At 38.4% G+C, this 17276-nt stretch overlaps 1 protein-coding gene across 1 annotated transcript in view; it reads right to left on the bottom strand.

Moving 5' to 3' along the window:
- SLC26A4 (solute carrier family 26 member 4) overlaps positions 1-17276 on the bottom strand; it is a 61307-nt gene that overhangs the window by 43717 nt on the left and 314 nt on the right. Inside the window, exons 2-6 of the mRNA XM_069107000.1 lie at positions 16471-16629; positions 14890-15029; positions 12218-12328; positions 7163-7341; positions 5728-5892 (exon numbers count right to left, since the gene is read on the bottom strand). Of these exons, the coding sequence (XP_068963101.1) occupies positions 5728-5892; positions 7163-7341; positions 12218-12328; positions 14890-15029; positions 16471-16625 (750 nt within the window). The 5' untranslated portion in view covers positions 16626-16629. The remainder of the gene's footprint in view (positions 1-5727; positions 5893-7162; positions 7342-12217; positions 12329-14889; positions 15030-16470; positions 16630-17276) is intronic.

The following is a 17276-nucleotide window of genomic DNA, read 5'->3' as shown; positions in this document are numbered from 1 at the left end:
TCAGACACTTACAGGCTATGTGGCCCTGGACAAGTCACTTCACCTCTATCTCAGTCTCCTCATCTATAAATTTTCCCAAGAATTGAATAAAGAAGGGAAATATGATATCCATTTTAGAATGAAAAATGTTTTAAAAAAATAATCTGGAAAATTCACCTTTGCAGAATACCTCATTACCAACAATGACGGGTAAATAAATGATAACAGCAGAAGTCATAATCATAAAACTATGATAATTTAAAAAACAAAATTAATGACAATAATACTTTATACTTGTATAAATTGTTAGCTTTTCAAAATACATTTGGATAAAATTAGAAAGAATATCAAGCTTTTTACTCCTTTATAAAAATATTCAGAGATGATTTTCTACAATTTTTTTTTAAGCAATTGGGGTTAAGTAACTTGCTCAAGGTTACAAGGCCAGTTATTTCTGGGTGTGGTGCTCAGTTTCTGAGCCCGGATTCGATCCCCAGGTCATCCCAACACTGGGGCGGTGCTCTTACTCACTGAGCCACCTGTAGAATTGTCTACAATTCTAAGAATGAAATGTTGAATAGCCAATTGTCATTATTTGATCGTTTTTTTAAATTTCCTGTTCAGTTCTACACCTCTATCTAAATCCAGTACAAAAAAAAATCTAATTTATTAAAACACGTAAACTTGGAGCAATTATTAACCTTTTCTCAGAAGACCTAGTTTCAGATTCCAGCTCTGACACATACTGACTGTGGGACTGACAAATTACAACCTCTCAATGCTCTAGGCAGCTCTCTAGGAATAGAGAATGTGCTTATCCTGGAGTTGGAGTTTTTACCAACAAAATCAAATTACAAGTCCATTCCCTCTCATTTACCTTACAAACTCTTTTGTTCACTTAATTTAAAAATTCATTACAGGAATACCTAGTTAATCTGTGTGAGCATATGCATATCTTAAAAAAAAAAAATCTCCCTGATACATTTAAAGTGTTCTCCAGTTTATGAGTAATCAATTAACATATAACTTTTCAGAGTCTGGTCTATTCTGTGAAATGAAGTACGTTTACATTTTTATGATAATTTATCCAATAATATTCAGTGTTTCCTGGTTAAAATATCTACCAGGAAAACCTACAGTCCTGCTTCTGATGGGAACCAGGAGTTCCCCAATTAAATCAAAATTAGACAAAAAACGAAAAGGAAGAAACCACAAACAAACAAACAAACCCAGAAACAAGGTAAATTAGAATCTTTTTCTAGCCCAATTATTCTACCAAGAGGTTAACCATATCACAATCAATGAGTACCTCTGTAAAATGTTTTCCTCACCTAAGTGTAGGCACTTAAAATATTTAATTAACTTAGAAAATATATTTCTAGACGTCATTTTGATAGTTGCCTTTCCTTTGTACAATATTACTCAGGTAGGTCAAACAATAAAGAAACTTGTGCCTGGTTTTATTTATAGATTCTTGATTACAAATTAATTGTTAATACATCCTAAATCCATGTCTATGACATAGAATCATTGATTTAGAATAAGAAGGAATCTTAAGACAAGTCTAGACCAACCCCTCATTTTATAGATGAGGCTAAGTGACTGTGCCCATAGGTACTAAGTGGCAAAGATGAATATATAGTATATAGATATATAGCATATATATATATATACATATATATATATAATATAGAGAGAAATACAAATTAAAGCAACTCTAAAATTGCACCTCATGCAAAGTAGGAAAATGACAAATGTTGGAGGAGCTATGGGAAAATAGGAATGCTGAAGCATTGTTGATGGAGCTATGAATTGGCCTGACCATTCTAGAAAGCAATGTGGAACTATGCCAGAAACCTCTAGTAGATCCTTTGACCCCAAAATTACACTAATAAGCCTACATCCTAAAGAGATCAAAGAAAGAGGTAAAGGACACATCTGTACAAAAAATGTGCATAGCAATTCTTTCTTGTGTCAAAGCTAAGGAGATGCCCATCTACTGGAGAATGGCTGAACCAATTGTGGTATATAAATGTAATGAAATACTACTGTACTGTAAAAAGCCAAATCAAATTGGTTTCAGATTAACCTGCAAGGATTTGTATGAACTCACATAGAATAAAATGACCAATGAGAACAATGTATATTTTAACATCATATTGCAATAAATAATTCTGAAAAACTTAAGAATTCTGATCACACAATGTTCAAGCAGGGTTTCAGAACATTGATGATGAAGAATGCTGCCCATCTCATGACAGAGAAGTGATAGGATAATATACAGCATGAGACACACATATCTGAACTTGGTAAATGTGAGAATTTATTTTGCTTAACTATATTTCCTTGACAAGGATTTTGTAATTCTTCTTCTTTTCTTTTTCCCCAGTAGAAGAAAGTGGAAGTAGGAGAAAGAGAAAGTCCTTGACAACTGAAAATAAAACTACAACTTTAAAAAAGAGACTTTGTGCTTTATTTGCATATTGAACAGGATGAAGAGTAGCTGTGTGAAACAGTGGTTTGAGATAACCAGCTTTGGGGTCAGATCAGACCTGGGATCTGACACATACTTGCCACATGACTAGGGATAATGTCACTTAGCCCTTCAATACCCCAGACAATGCCTGAAGGCTCTTAAGTTATATAATAGGTACTTCTCTGCATTGGTAGAAGGCATTTCCTCACTGAGAGTGCCCCATACCAATGAAATCACGGTTCTGGTGCCCTTCAAAATGAGCAAGATACATGTAAATAATTTTGAATTGTACTCAAGATCCTTTTTTTTATCTTTCTCTTAGTAAATCCTCTGAGGAAAGTCTCTCAAGAGCCTTTTAAAACTTTTCTTTTTTCTCTCTGCCTCTAATTTTTCTAGTATTTTTTAAATTAGATTTTTAAAGAGCTTTCTCCCTAATTCAAGTCTAATATTTCCTCTTAAGTTTCTTTGTCTTCATTATATTTAGCTGTCAGTACTGCAGGACACAAAACTCACAATGAGAGAGAGAGAGAGAGAGAGAGAGAGAGAGAGAGAGAGAGAGAGAGAATCTGTCACATTCCTGGAGGAAATATCTTACAACCATCTTCCAGTTTTCCCTTAAAGAGACAGCTGCTCCTTTGAATTTGTTGAAGGATTCTGTTGTCAACGATCATGGCTGATAACAACAGAAGCAAGGTTCTATTCTCTAAAGTTACCTAACTCATACAGCTATTATTAAAGGGCTTCTAGGCCTCCTGATTCACATCAGAACACACTTTTTTCAACATTAGACTGAAATAGCTCAAATACCTCCATCCAGCTTGGCCAGGCCCTAAGGAGGATCTCATAGAACTCTAAGAATAATGGGGCCACAAAAAGGCTCTCTTAAAACTTCTTAATGGGATGATAGTTTTGTTTTGTTGTCATTTTACTGGCCTTTCACTGCTCAAAGCTTTGCTATACCACCCTACTCCTTTCTGCTGTTTCCTTGTGCTAATTTCTATGATTCTCTTTTACCCTAATCCCCTTTCCTACATCTTCAGTCTAATCTTAACTATTTCATAGACTTCTGCAAGAGGCTCCTTCTGGCCTTTTTTTAACTACTGAAATTTTGAACAAGTTGTCAGGTTAATTCATCTCAAGAAAATGAGGACACCAGGTAAAGTAAAAAATGGACTTGTGTGGAAAGTAAACCAGAACACACATGGCAAAATAAGAGTAGAATCAATGGGTCCCAGAGACATTGCAGTTTGGTCATCACATTTCCTTTCTATACTGTTGCTTTCAATTATCTCACATAGACCACTAAGCCTACATAATAAATCTGTCCAATGTAGGCTCAATCTTTTTACTCTTCTTCTTTCAGTACCCATCTCTTTATCCAAAACGGATCTGTAGTCATGCCTTGCTTGAAATGCAGTTCCTGGAGACAAAATGTCTCTATTTGCCAGAGGATCTGTGGTCATAAGATATTGTATTGTTCTTTTTTTTTTTTTTTAAGCAATCGGGGTTAAGTAACTTGCTCAAGGTTACACGGCCAGTTATTTCTGGGTATGGTGCTGAGTATCTGAGCCCGGATTCGATCCCCAGGTCAGTCCAGCACTGGAGCTGGTGCTCTTACTGGCTGAGCCACCTGGCTGCCCCTAAGATATTGTATTGTTAAGGAGTTCAGTTCCTGGATAGCCAGGCAGGACAGAGATCAGTAAGTGGCCTCCTTCTAAGTTCAAAACCAAGGCAACATCCTGGATTCAGAAGCCAGAAGACTTAGGTATAGAGACAAGCTGACCTGAAGAATATGACAGTGAGATAACTGAGGGATTGGAAGAATGAAGGAATGAACCAGAATTAGACAATGTGAAAGGTATGTAGATGGATTGTATTCAGGAAATTGTGAGTGTTTTCAAGTACCCAGGCTTTCTAATGCAACAAAAATACATTATTTTTAATACTAACAATCTGTTGGTGATGCTATATCAAACTGAATTATGTACTACCCTATCTCTGTGCTACATGAAGGATAATGTATAGATGGACATTGGTCATAACTAGACTGTAATTGTGGTCAATCATCTGTATTGTAATTGATCAATTACATGAAAGAATTCCATGTGTGACTGGAAATGGAGTTGGGTCAGTTATATAACAGAAGTTGGTGATAATCATGGGACAGCATATGTCCACTGTGTAGGTGACCTTTTCATGTTAAGAGACTTCAAAAAAGAAAAAAAGAGACTTCAAGGAAGATCTCAGTACATTGAGAAGATTTCAAGATTATAGGCAAAGAGTCACCGAGGATGAAAGGACATGGAGGTAGTGATCTCCACTAATGGGGGTCAGGGGCAACAGAATCCAGAATTGATGAGATCACTGATCTATCGAAGCAATGCACCAAGTAAGCACAGAAAGAATAAGGGGTTCGGTAGGAAAAGAAGCAAATAAAAAAATAAACAACAACCAGCTACTGCTCCTTCTGACTGTGCTATTTCTATCTTACAAACATTCACCTGCTCTTCTGTGTTCAGGACCTTAGGGTTATCTTAGATTCTTTCCTCCCCATCACCTCTCATGTATACAATCAATTATCAAGTAATATTTCCTCATCTCCACATCTTTCACCTCCATTGCCTTCTCTCTATTCTCATAATCTGCTCTAGTTCAGCTTCTCATTACCACATTCTGGATTGTTGCTTTAGACTCTTTACTGATCTTTTTTTTTTTTTTGCTTTTTTTGGAGGGGGGAAGGTAAGGCAATTAGGGTTAAGTGACTTGCCCAAGGTCACATGGCTAGTTTTTTGTGTTAAGTGTCTGAGGTCAAATTTGAACTCAGGTTCTCCTGACTCCAAGGCCAGTGCTCTATTCACTGCACCACCTAGCTGCCCCCTGTTATGGATCTTCTTGTCTCTACTCTCTCCCACTCCATCTGATCCTTCCTTTATGACAGTGCTGAGCAGCTAATATTAATTTGTATAGTGCTTTAGAGTTTGCTAAGCATTTTGTATTTTCTCATTCAATCCTCACAATAATCCTATGAAGTAGGTACTATAATTATCCCCACTTAACAAATGGGAAAAATAAGGCTGAGAAGGATTAAGGGACTTGCCCAAAGTCGTGCAGCTAGTATCTGAAGGCAGGATTCAAAATTATCTACCGTGCCACCTGTCTTTCTTCAGCCTTACACTGAATAGTTCTGAATATATTGAGAGCAGGAGAGAGAATAGATACTACCTGAGTTCAGCACTGGCAGGATCAAAAAATAATAAAGCAAAAATACTCACATATATTATTGAGAGGACACCATTATAATTTTTGGTTGAAACATTGAGGACAATTTTCAGTTGTGAGACAAATACTTGAAAGGCAGCTGCTGTTGTGAATCCTCCAACTAATGGATCTGCAAGATATCGAACGATGAATCCAATCTGCAAAGCTCCTAAGACCAACTAATACAAGAAAAGAGAAAGAAAAACAAATGGTTTGCTTTGAATGAATGAAAAAATGCTAACATTTTTGCCTCTAGCTGATATTTACATAGTGCTGCTCAGGTTTATAAAGTTCTTTCCATCTACTACCTTATTTTATCCTTCCAACAGCCCTGGAAGATGTTATAAAATGGGGACAGTCAGAGAGATTCAGTGGTTCTCCTACGACTGCACAGCTAATAAGTTTAAGAGACAGAATTCAAAACCAGGCCTTTTGTGACTCTAGGGCTGCTTAGCAGTTCTTTTACCATGCTGAGTTTGTCTCATATCTGGCAATAATTTTGTCCTTGTTTCCCCAGCACCTAGGACAGTACCTGGCACATAGTAAGTGCTCGATAAATATGTGAATTGAATTGATATTTCTTTAAAAAATACATAAGTTCTCTTATAACTATGTGAAATAGAAATTTCAGATATTATTCTCCCTATTTTACAGACAGAGAAACTGAGACCCAGGAATGCTAAATGACTTAGTCATACTAGTAGTAATAAAAGTAACTGACATTTATGAAGGGTATTCCAAAAGTCTAAATGCAATGTAATGTTAAGTCTTACTGCAAAGCTTTAATAGCTTAAGTACATCTATTAAATTTAATAGATTAAGTAGATTAGATACCCTGTTAAAGTTTGCGTCCAATATTATTTTATCCTTAGAACAACCCTATGAGGCTATACTTACAGATATTATCCCCATTCTACAGCTAAGGAAATTGAGGCTTAGAGAGAATAAGTGACATGTCAGCTATGGTAAGAACATAATATTATATGTCAGAGAAAAATCTTGAACTGAGGACTGAATGACAAGCCCATCACATTTCCAATAAGGGTCAGAGGTAGGATTCAAACCCTGGTCCAATAAGAAGTTATGATGATTTGATGATAGTCCACATTACATCAAACACAAAAATACCTGTACAAAACCAAATGATATTTTTGTTCTGGACCTGTGATTTCATTAGTGCAGTGTGGAAATCCTCTCCACCAATGGTGATTGATAACTCATCTATAATTTGAATTCTTAAAGAATTGCTCAAAGAATGACTGAAAAGTTATTCAAACCCAAAGGGTTTGTGCCCAGAGGGACATAAGCTAGTATGAAGGAGAATTTAAAGCCAGATCTTTCTGACTCAAAGAAAGATCCTCCATTCACTATGCCTTGATGACTCTCCAGCATTGTTATTTAATAAAGAAGCCATGAATTAAATGTGTATTTGCCATAGAATTACATTACCTGTATAATGCCTACTAAAACAGTGAGGGTGCTGGCAATTAACACTCTCTCTGCATCTCTGGCATCAGAGTCTATCCTGGTAATGTTGTTGACAGTACCATTGGTGACAACAAAGTGTTCATCAGGGGCCATGCTTAGAACAACAGATCCCACCATCAAACTGACCACAGGGAAGGGTCCTGAAAAGTACAGCAATTAATTTGTCATTAGTCAATTAAGAAGTACAAATGTCTTTGTATTATTGTTAGCAACATGCCAAATAACCAACACCTTAGTTAAGGAAAAAATTTGTTCATTCAGCCAAAAAAATCAAAACTCCAATTCCTCAGGGCACACACATTGATCTTACTTTCATTTTGTTCCACAATATGCTTATTTCCATCCCACATGAGCCCATTTCTCTTTTTATTGTGTGTTTTGATCTTTCTGGGAATGAATTAACCCAGTGTTTTAGTCAATTTTTCAGGGTTCAAAACAAGATAATGAAGAGTGAGAGGATACTGTATTTTTTTTCTTTTTACCATGGAGATAGGCTTTTAATCTCAAAGTCCAGGACAAAAGAGAGACTTAAGGCAAATGAACCCATGGCTTTCTTTTCCCCAGTCAGTCCCTTGCCTACTGAATTCTTTGTCTGAAAATATACAGCTCATCTAGTTGTTGTTGTTCAATTGTGTCCTTCTCTTCACAACCCCATTTGGGGTCTTCTTGGCAAAGATACTGGAGTACTTCTGCTCATTTTACAGATAAAGCAATTGAGACAAACAGGGTTTAGTGACTTGCCCAGGGTCACACAGCTAGGAAATGTCTGAGGCAAGATTTGAACTCACAAAGATGAATCTTCCTGATTCCAGGCCTGGTCTTCTATCCACTGTGCCACCTAGCTCCCCCAGTTCATGTCTACTCTTCCCTAATTAAAAAGTACTTTCCAAATTTGTAGCAGCCCAAGGCAGAAAGAAGAGTATGTACAAAGGCATGGAGACAGAAAATTATAAAGCATGTTTGGGGAATAGCAAAAAGTCCAATTTGCCTAAAAGGAAATAAAATTTTTAAAACTCACATTTTTTTTTTTTGCTTTTTGGAGGGGGGGAAGGTAGGGCAATTGGGATTAAGTCACATAGCTGGTTTTGTGTTAAGTATCTGAGGCCGGATTTGAATTTGGGTCCTCCTGACTGCTGGGCTGGTGCTGTATTCACTGCACCACTTACCAGCCCCCAAAAGTCACAATTTTGATACCATCAGAGGACCTAGGGTTCAAATCTCAGCAATATGCCTTTAGGCAAATCACATTTTCTGGGCCTCTATTTTCTCATATGTAAAATGAAGGGGTTGGCCTAGATGTTCTCTGAGACCTAGCTCTAAACATATAATTCTTGCAGGTTCAGGAGTTTGGAATCTATTTGTTAGACAAATGGAGGGATTTGAGTTAGGAAGTGGCATGGTTAGACCAATACTTGAGGAAGAGTAAGTTGGCAGAACTACCAAAGAAGAGATTGGAGATGGAAAAAAAATCAGTCAATCTATCAACATTTATTAAATGCCTACTGTGTGCCAGGCCAGGCACTGTGCTAAGCACTAGAGATACAAAACCAGGTAAAAGACAGTTCCTGTCCTCAAAGAGCTCACAATCTAATGAACTGTCAGATGAGAAGCAGGTAAGAGAATGTTAAGTTTCATATAAGAGAAGGCCAGGTGTAGGGTGATGGGAGTAGATATGGCTTTCAAAGGAGAAGTTACATGCATGTAATATTAGAAATGAAAAGACTTGACCATGTAGATAGAGGGCAGGGAATGAGGTAGGGAGTGGAGGGCAGAGTCAAGAGTTTTATTGTAGGTGACTGGGAAGAATGATGGTGCCATTAATAGAACCAAGAAACTCAGTAGTGAAAAGTGAGAAAGTTGATGATTTAGTTTGGGATATATAGAATTTGGAATGCCAAAGAATTATTCAGGTGATGATGTATATAACAAGCTGACAGGAGCCTGAGTAGCTTTGCTGAAGATCAGCATTCATATTTTATTTACTAGAACATTCTTTCAAAAGAAAATTTAAAATTTAAGGCAAGAAGGAAGAAACCCTATTTTGAGTTACATCAAGGAAGAAGAGTTCAACCTAGCTTTAAAAATTGTTCTGGCAAAACCTTGATACCCTTTCCCATGGGATAAAAGATATATACACTGAAATGGCATATTCTAAAGATATTCTTCCTAATGTTCTGAGGTTTCTTCCAGATCAAAACTATGTTCCAATGAAAGTATGAACATTTATCGAGCACTTACTATGTGTTAAACATAGCACTACATACTGGGGAATACAAATAGAAAAACAAAACAGTTCGATCAATGAAAGAATCTATATTCTAACTGGGGGAAATTATCCTTAAACTGAATGCTCCTCCAAACTCTATTCTCAGTCTTCTTCACATCTCTCTTTCTCTACTGTCTCCCTTGGCAATCTCATTTGACTACCAATTATTTGCAGATGGTGGTAACACATCTATCTCCAGTCCTGACTTCACTTCTGAACTCCAGAACCACATCTACAAGTGCTTATAAAACATCTCCAGTTGGAGGATGGGCCCCATCACTTCAAAATCAACATGTACTTGTAGTACATCAAGTACTATCAAGTGTATTGTTTTTTCTTTCCACTAAAACTACTTTTCTCAGAGATAGGGTCAAAGTAGAAAACAGAATAAGTGGGGGGAGGGATAGGATAGAGGGATATACAATCAGTCTTTCACAATATAACTACTATGGAAACATTTCGCATAACTTCACATATACAACCGATATTGAATTGCTTGTCTTCCCAGTGAGGGTGGATGAGGGGGAAAGAAGGGAAAGAATCTAGAAATCAAAGTTTTAAAAACAAGTGTTAAAAAAGTTGTTTTTTACATGCACCTGAGAAATAAGATATACAGGCACTGGGGTATAGAGATCCATCTTGCCCTACTGGAAAGTTAGAGGGGAGATGGGGGAGGATATAGGAGAGAGCAGACTGGGGGAGGGGGTATTCAGTAGGCTCACTCTCTTGGGGTGGGGAGTAGGGGAAAGATGGGGAGAAAATTTGTAACTCAAAATCTTGTGGAAATGAATGTGGAAAACTAAAGATAAATAAATAAAAACAAAAAATGAAAAACAAAACTACTTTTCTCGGTGACTTCACTTTTTTTTGGTTGTGCTACAGTTTATCTCATATCCTTAGATTGTAGCCCCATGGTTATCTTAGACTCTTCTCATATCTAACCAATTAACAACCAATCAAACCAATCAATAAGCTTTTTTATGAAGTGCTTACCCTGTGTCAAATACAGTGCTAGGTGCTAAACAAGAGACCTTTTGCTTCTGCTCCACATTTCTCATATCTGACCACTTTTCTCTGTTTATACTGTAACAAGCTACTTCAGGCCCCCATGAGTTCCCCATGGATTACTGCAATAACCTGCTGTCAGGTCTTTCCCACTTCCAGCCCTGATTCCCTCTCATTTATCCTTCATATTGCAGCCAGAACAATCTTTTTTTTTTTTTGAGGGGGGAAGGAAAGGCAATTGGGGTTAAGTGACTTGCCCAAGATCACACTGCTAGCTAAGTGTCAAGTGTCTGAGGAGGGATTTGAACTCAGCTCCTCCTGACTTCAAGCTAGTGCTCTATTCATTGCACCACCTAGCTGCCCCTACTGCTACACTTAGCTGTCACTTATGAATAATCTTTCTTAAGAATAGATCTAGTCATTTCACCTTTTTTTTTTTGGAGGGCAATTGGGGTTAAGTGACTTGCCCAAAGTCACATGGCTAGTAAGTGTGTCAAGTGTCTGAGGCAGGATTTGAACTCAGGTCTTCCTGACTCCAGGGCTGGCTCTCTATTGACTGTGCCACCTAGCTGTCCCAGTCATTTCACTTCTATGCTGAAAAATCTTCAGGGGTTCCCCTTTACCCGGCATTCAAAGACCTGCACAATCTTGTGGACTTGACAATCTAGTACCACTCGGACTTTCTTGGCTTTACAGGCAGTTCCCTTATAATGCAGCACATACATTCCCATATTATGCAAAATCACGTAATAAAAAGTTTATGGGGAAAATGGGGTTAGGAGGACAATGCTCAAAAACTTCAACAATGACACACAAAAAGGTATGAACTTAATAAAAAATGGTAGCACAGTTTATACATGTTAAAAGGTTAAGAAATACACAAATACTCCAATAAATGGTAGCTTGACTTGTGCCCCAGGCTGTAGGAGCAAGTTGAACAAGCCAGTAAAACTCTGGGCCTCAGGGCTAGAGGCTCAGGTTGGTGGGGGTGCCGTATTGTGAACCAGCCCTTCTTCTCCCACAATTTCTACCGAACCAGAAGATGCCTTACTCAAATCCTATCTTCTCCATGAAACTTTCCCCAATCCCACAGTCAGTAATGACTTTTTCCCTTGGTCCTCACATAGTACTTGGCTTCGCAACTCTAATGCATTCACGTAATACTGTGTATTTTAGATTTCACTGTATTTTTGTTTTATATGCTCAGTTTCAAAAGGAATGTCTTGTTGAAATTTTCTAATTCCCTTAGTGCTTAGCACAGTACTCTACACTTAATAATAAATGTCAAATCAATGAATTCTAAGTTAATTTGGTGAAACAATGAATTCAAAGTCATTATAAGGTTTTCCTCTTTTCAGCTTAGCTTTTGTACAAGATTTACGATCTTAATATACTTTTTTAAATAAAGTGTCGATTTTATGAAGGGTGATCTTTTTCTTCCCAAAGGACTACTAGAATTTGAAAAGTTATAGTTTCCATTTTTTCTCAATTTTCCCACTTCTTAATTATTTTCTATTGAAGTAAGAAGTTCTATTACTTCTTTCAACAAGGGTGTTGCATTTCCAAAACAAAGAATTACCAGCATATTCCATAAATAAAAACAATACACAAATAACCAAAATGACTGTCACTGAAACCCCAAGTCAATTGAATAAAGGAAAATCCCAGAAGTCTTAGATATTCTCCAATGTATTTTAATTTTCCATGACAAACTAATGTATGTAGAGAAATACATTCATAATTACCAACTGAGATGTGTCTTGATGTTCCAAAGACAAAATAAACCAAGATGGGAAAGAAAGCAGAGTAAAGACCAAATCCGACAGGAACTGCAGCCAATAGTGCATATGCCATACCTGAAAGTACATCCAAAACAGTTTAATTTACAAACCTAAAAGTTGATGTTTTATCTTCTATACTGAGAGTGCTTTCTACCAATAATCACTCTCACTAGTCTCTTTTAGTACTTTATTTTTTCAATTACAATTTTTCACATTCATTTCTTAAAATTTTGAGTTCCAAATTAGTGACATGATCAGCAGGATGATTTCAGAAGAACTTAGAAAGATTTAAGATTTACATGAACTGATGCAAAATGAAGTGAGCAGACCAGGAGAACATTGTGCACAGTAACAGCAATATTGTATGATGAATGATCAACTGTGAATGACTTAACTATTCTCAGCAGTATAGTGATTCAAGACAATTTGAAGAAATTGATGAAAACTGCTTTCCATCTCTAGAGAAAGAATTGATGGAGTCTGAGTACAGATTAAAGCATATATTTTAAAAAGACTTTATTTTTCTTGGGCCTTTTTTTGGTTTGTGTTTTCTTTCACAGAATGCCTAATATGTAAATATGTTTTGAATGACTGCAACTCCTCTATAACTTAGAATTTTAGTGGCCTAGGACACTGAGAAGTTAAATTGTTCATGGTCACACAGCTAGTCTATGGGCTCATATGACCCTAGATCTAGAGCTGGAAGGAAGCTTAGAGGCTACTTGGTCCAACCATCTTCATTTTGAAGATTGGAGTAGCTTGGACTCAGAGGATGTACAGGTCATAATCATCAGAGGTAAAGTTTAAACCCAGGTTGCTTTGACTCCAGGGCCTCTGTCAAAGGTAGGATTTAAACCCACCTCCTCCTGACTTCATGAACAGTCCTCTATCAGCTGTATCACTAAAAATCATCCAACCTGGCTGAAACAAAAGCTGCATTTAAATGTGCCACCTATTCAAATTACGTATTAATTTAGTCAAGTAACTGGTTAAGCAAACAAGTTGAACCAATTCTTTGAACTGTTTAACTTAATTAAATGGTCTAACCAATTTTGCATGTGTACAAACTTGTGGCTGATCTCAATCCTCTTTTATGAGCACAATTACTGTTACACAATTACCTTCCCCTTCCTATGGAGGGAAAAAAAAGTTTATCTCTAGGCAAAAAAGAAAAAAAAAACCCATACAATTGAACATGACAACAAAGTTGCCTGAGTCTGTAAGGATAACTCCTTAAATAGGTGAGAGGAGTTAAAAATGTTTCTCAAAGAACAAGGTCCTCTCTAGCTTAAATTCCATGAGCCCTAAAATACAAAGAATACTAGGGGGATCCTTGCACAGTCTTTACATTTTCCCCAAGTCGGTTTATACTCCCTAGCATGTTCCTGGAGAGACTATGCATCATACGACTTCAATACAGAATTTGGAGCACCTCTATATGTATTTAACTTTCTGTTTAAATGTTTACTGGTTGGGCCAGCCAAATTTTATTCTAGTTTAATTCCCTAATCCCTCTTGGTAAATGAGGGAGAAAAATCTAGCAACCCATGACATCAAAAGGTATGGAAATTTTGTCTTTAAATCATTCATAATAAAGAACAATCAGTACTTCCAAGCATGTGGAATAGAAAAATAACTCTGGGAAAGAATGTCGTTCCTCTCAGGTAACACTGCTATTCTAATATTTTTCCAGTGATCTTCATTCTAGGTAGATTTGATTTAAATAAATTTTAATTGAAGAACTGGTCCAAGAATGAAACTTCTTATTGCATTGTTGTTGTTATATGACCCGAAGCCCTCAAACTTTATAGAATTTTTAAGATATGGTAAAATGGTAACAACAGCTTCCATTTATATGGAACCCCTATTTTTGAAATTTTCAAAGTACTTTTCTTGTAGCAATTCTGAGGATAAAAGGTGATATTGCAAACTTAGCTCTATTCGACATCTTCAAAATGGAGAAAGTGGGAACTTTGGCATGTATTCATATATGGAATAGGAGGATCTTTATCCTCAACCTCACTAAAATAATAACTCAGGTCTTTTTCCATCTAATAGAAATGTTTTTCTCTTCTGTGGGATTTCATCTTTAAATTTATAATGAAAGTCATTATGGGTAATAAGGTTAGTTTTATAGAAATTCACTGTTTTCAGAAACAGCTTGATTGGAGCAACCCCATGTAGTAAAGTGAAGTATATCGAGCTATAGACGTAGGTGGTAGGTGGGGAAGATAGTCAGTGGAAAATTCGAGGCAATTTGGTATAATGCAATAGGGTTGGACTGAAAAGTAGGCTCAAATACCACCTCTATTGCTTACTAGCTGTGTGACTTCAAGTAAATCATTTAACTTTCCCAATCTCTGATTCCTCATTTGTAAAATGGAGTTAATGGTAATACTTCACAGGTTTGCTGTGAGCCTCAGATAATGTATCCCACACTTCAAAAACTTTGCTGTTTATATGTTTACCTAGTAACTGTGCAGCTGTGGTATAACAGATGGGATGAAAAGAAAGGCGCTCGCTCTCTCTCTCTCTCTCCCCCCCCCCCCAAACTGTGGATATGAAGTTACAGACATTATATAAAGCTGTGGGAGGCTAAGAGCAAACATTAAAAAGGCAATCTGATGGCCTCTTACCTTGTAAAGTGGCCACAAGCCCGGTGCTAACACCAGAAATTGTGTCACTAAGTATCCATTCTTTTACTGTGTATTTGGGTAGCCACTCCAAGATGGGTAAAAAGGTCTTCACCATCCGAGTGGCCTTCCTTCTGGAACAACTACCAAAAAGCAAGAAAATTAGGTTTCGAGCTAATACTGACCAAAAACATTTGCCAAGAACTACATCACTCATAGAATCATAGACTCTTTGAATGTTAGAACTGATAAAGAACCTAGATGAAGGGTGTACAGTAGTAGAAAACATATGTGCAAGTTATCTTTTTATGACATCATGAATTTAGAAGTGTAAAGACCCGTAAGTGATCCAGTCCTACCCCTTTATTTTACAGATGACAAAACTGCAGATGTTAGATGACTTGCCCAGATTCACACAAGTGATAAGTGATAAGGGACAGGATTTGAATAGGGTGAGAGACTCCAAAGTCAGCCCTGAGGGTAGCTCACTCCCCTCTGCCCCTTTTTAATACTCATTAAAAAAAAAAAGTCCCAATAGATTGTGGTCTCACTAACTGGAAATTAGTTTTAGCATTTCTAACCCAGGTGCCTACTTTTTTTCTTTAAGTAAACATGCTTTGTGTATCTTGGCATACCACTCCCTTTGTGCCAGTTTTTACAGGATTCCAAACTTGATGAATAGCTAAGTAACTTCCATGTAATTGTCCCTTGCAACATTCCTTTTCTTTTAAAATCTGGCAATGGTTCAGTTTTCTGTCTTTATGCCATTGGGATGAGGATTGCATGTTTAGATGTAATTCATTGATTGGAGTTTCCGGGTTTGATTGGACGGCCTCAATCTCAAATCCCTTCCTGTGATTTTGTGACCACTTTCTAATTATAGAGTACTATTTAAATCCTAAATTCTCAAGTGTAGATATAGAGTATAACCTACTGGAACTGGTAATTCAGCACACTTAGTCAGTGGCACAAGGACTCCCAGTCAGGTGATTATCCCAGTGACTCCCCTCCCTCCGGCTGGATTTCTCTTATAAACCCTCAACCTTCACCTCTCTCTTTCCACCTTGACCAGGTCCTCAGAAAGGAATGGAAACCTGGGTAAAGAAGACCGCATTGTTTAAGGGAAAACCCAGGTGGTAGGGAACAGCAAGATGGGTGCTGGGGAGAGAGGAGGGGACGAGAGAGAGGGGTAAATTAGGGTGCAGATGAAGAGGGAATCCGGAAGGGTGTGACTACAGTAGAAAGTCCCTGAGGTTCAGTTTTCCGAAACAGCAAGAGTATGGAACGCGGAATGAAATTTAGAACAGGAGACAAAAGATTTAGCCTGCGGCCATGACGCTGAATTAGGATCGTGGGCGAAGACGACTCCAGTATCTGGAAGACCAAAGGCCAGTCGGTTTTCACCAGGAAAGGCAGAGGGGTGGTAGACAGAGGGCTCTCTGATAGCCCCAAACCTGAGAGTTCCCATCAGGGTGAGGCTTCCCTAGCTCACATTATTCAGCGACCTGGGTTCAGAGCTCCCTCTCCCCACCCAGGCGCGGGCGCGACACCCCCAGCCCGTGATAGTGGGGACAGCTCAGCTACCTGCAGCATTTGATCAGTTTCTCTCGGATTGTCTGGCGCTCACGTAGCTGCCGCTCGTACTGCTCCAGGAAGGAGGGCTCGTTGTAGACAGGCCGCGAAATCACATAGTTTTTGTACTCCGGCAGCTCCGGGTCCATCCTGCTAGAAGATGCCATGTCCCTGGGAGAAGAGAGAGGGAGGTGGGAAGTGAGAGAGAAAGAGTAGGAGAGGAACAGGACTAGGGAAAGTGATGGTCCATTAGGACCGTTTCAGAACCTGACTAGCCTCTGTCAGCGGCCGACCCCAGAGAACCAGAGCTTCCCCCTCATTCCCTTCTCCCGTTGGCCTCGTCCTCCAAGTGGGATGGCCTGAGGGAATCGGGACAGTACCTGGGGATCAGAACTTTAGCAGGCTGAGTCTCTCGCTCCCCAAGAGAGCTCGGGATAGTTTTGCGCGGGTCGCGTTCCGAATTCTGGACAAACAAGGCGCTGTCCCGGTCCTGAAATTTCTAAGAGTCAGCTAAGGTACCAAGGAGCACAGGGGTAAGGAAAGGGATAAGAAGGGGAGTTAGTGGGGCGGCAAGGTAGCACCAACACCGGCTCCAGTGTCGGGATGACCTGGAGATCGAATCCGGGCTCAGACACTTAGCACCCCAATTGCTTTAAAAAAAAAAGAAAGGGAGTAGTGGGGAGAGCACCGCACGCAAGTTACCGTCCCCCAAGTAGAACCCCGGGAGGCATTGACCCTGGAATCTACTACAGAAAATCGCCTGGAGTGGGTCCTCGCCCTCGTGGGACCCTATTTCCAAAAGTAGCGCTACTCCTCCC

The sequence above is a fragment of the Petaurus breviceps genome, unplaced genomic scaffold (assembly GCF_028583685.1).
Source record: "Petaurus breviceps papuanus isolate PSGF00001 unplaced genomic scaffold, PetGlider_PUasm1.0 84, whole genome shotgun sequence".
Classification (NCBI taxonomy): domain Eukaryota; kingdom Metazoa; phylum Chordata; class Mammalia; order Diprotodontia; family Petauridae; genus Petaurus; species Petaurus breviceps.
This window is presented reverse-complemented; position numbering and strand designations above follow the sequence as displayed.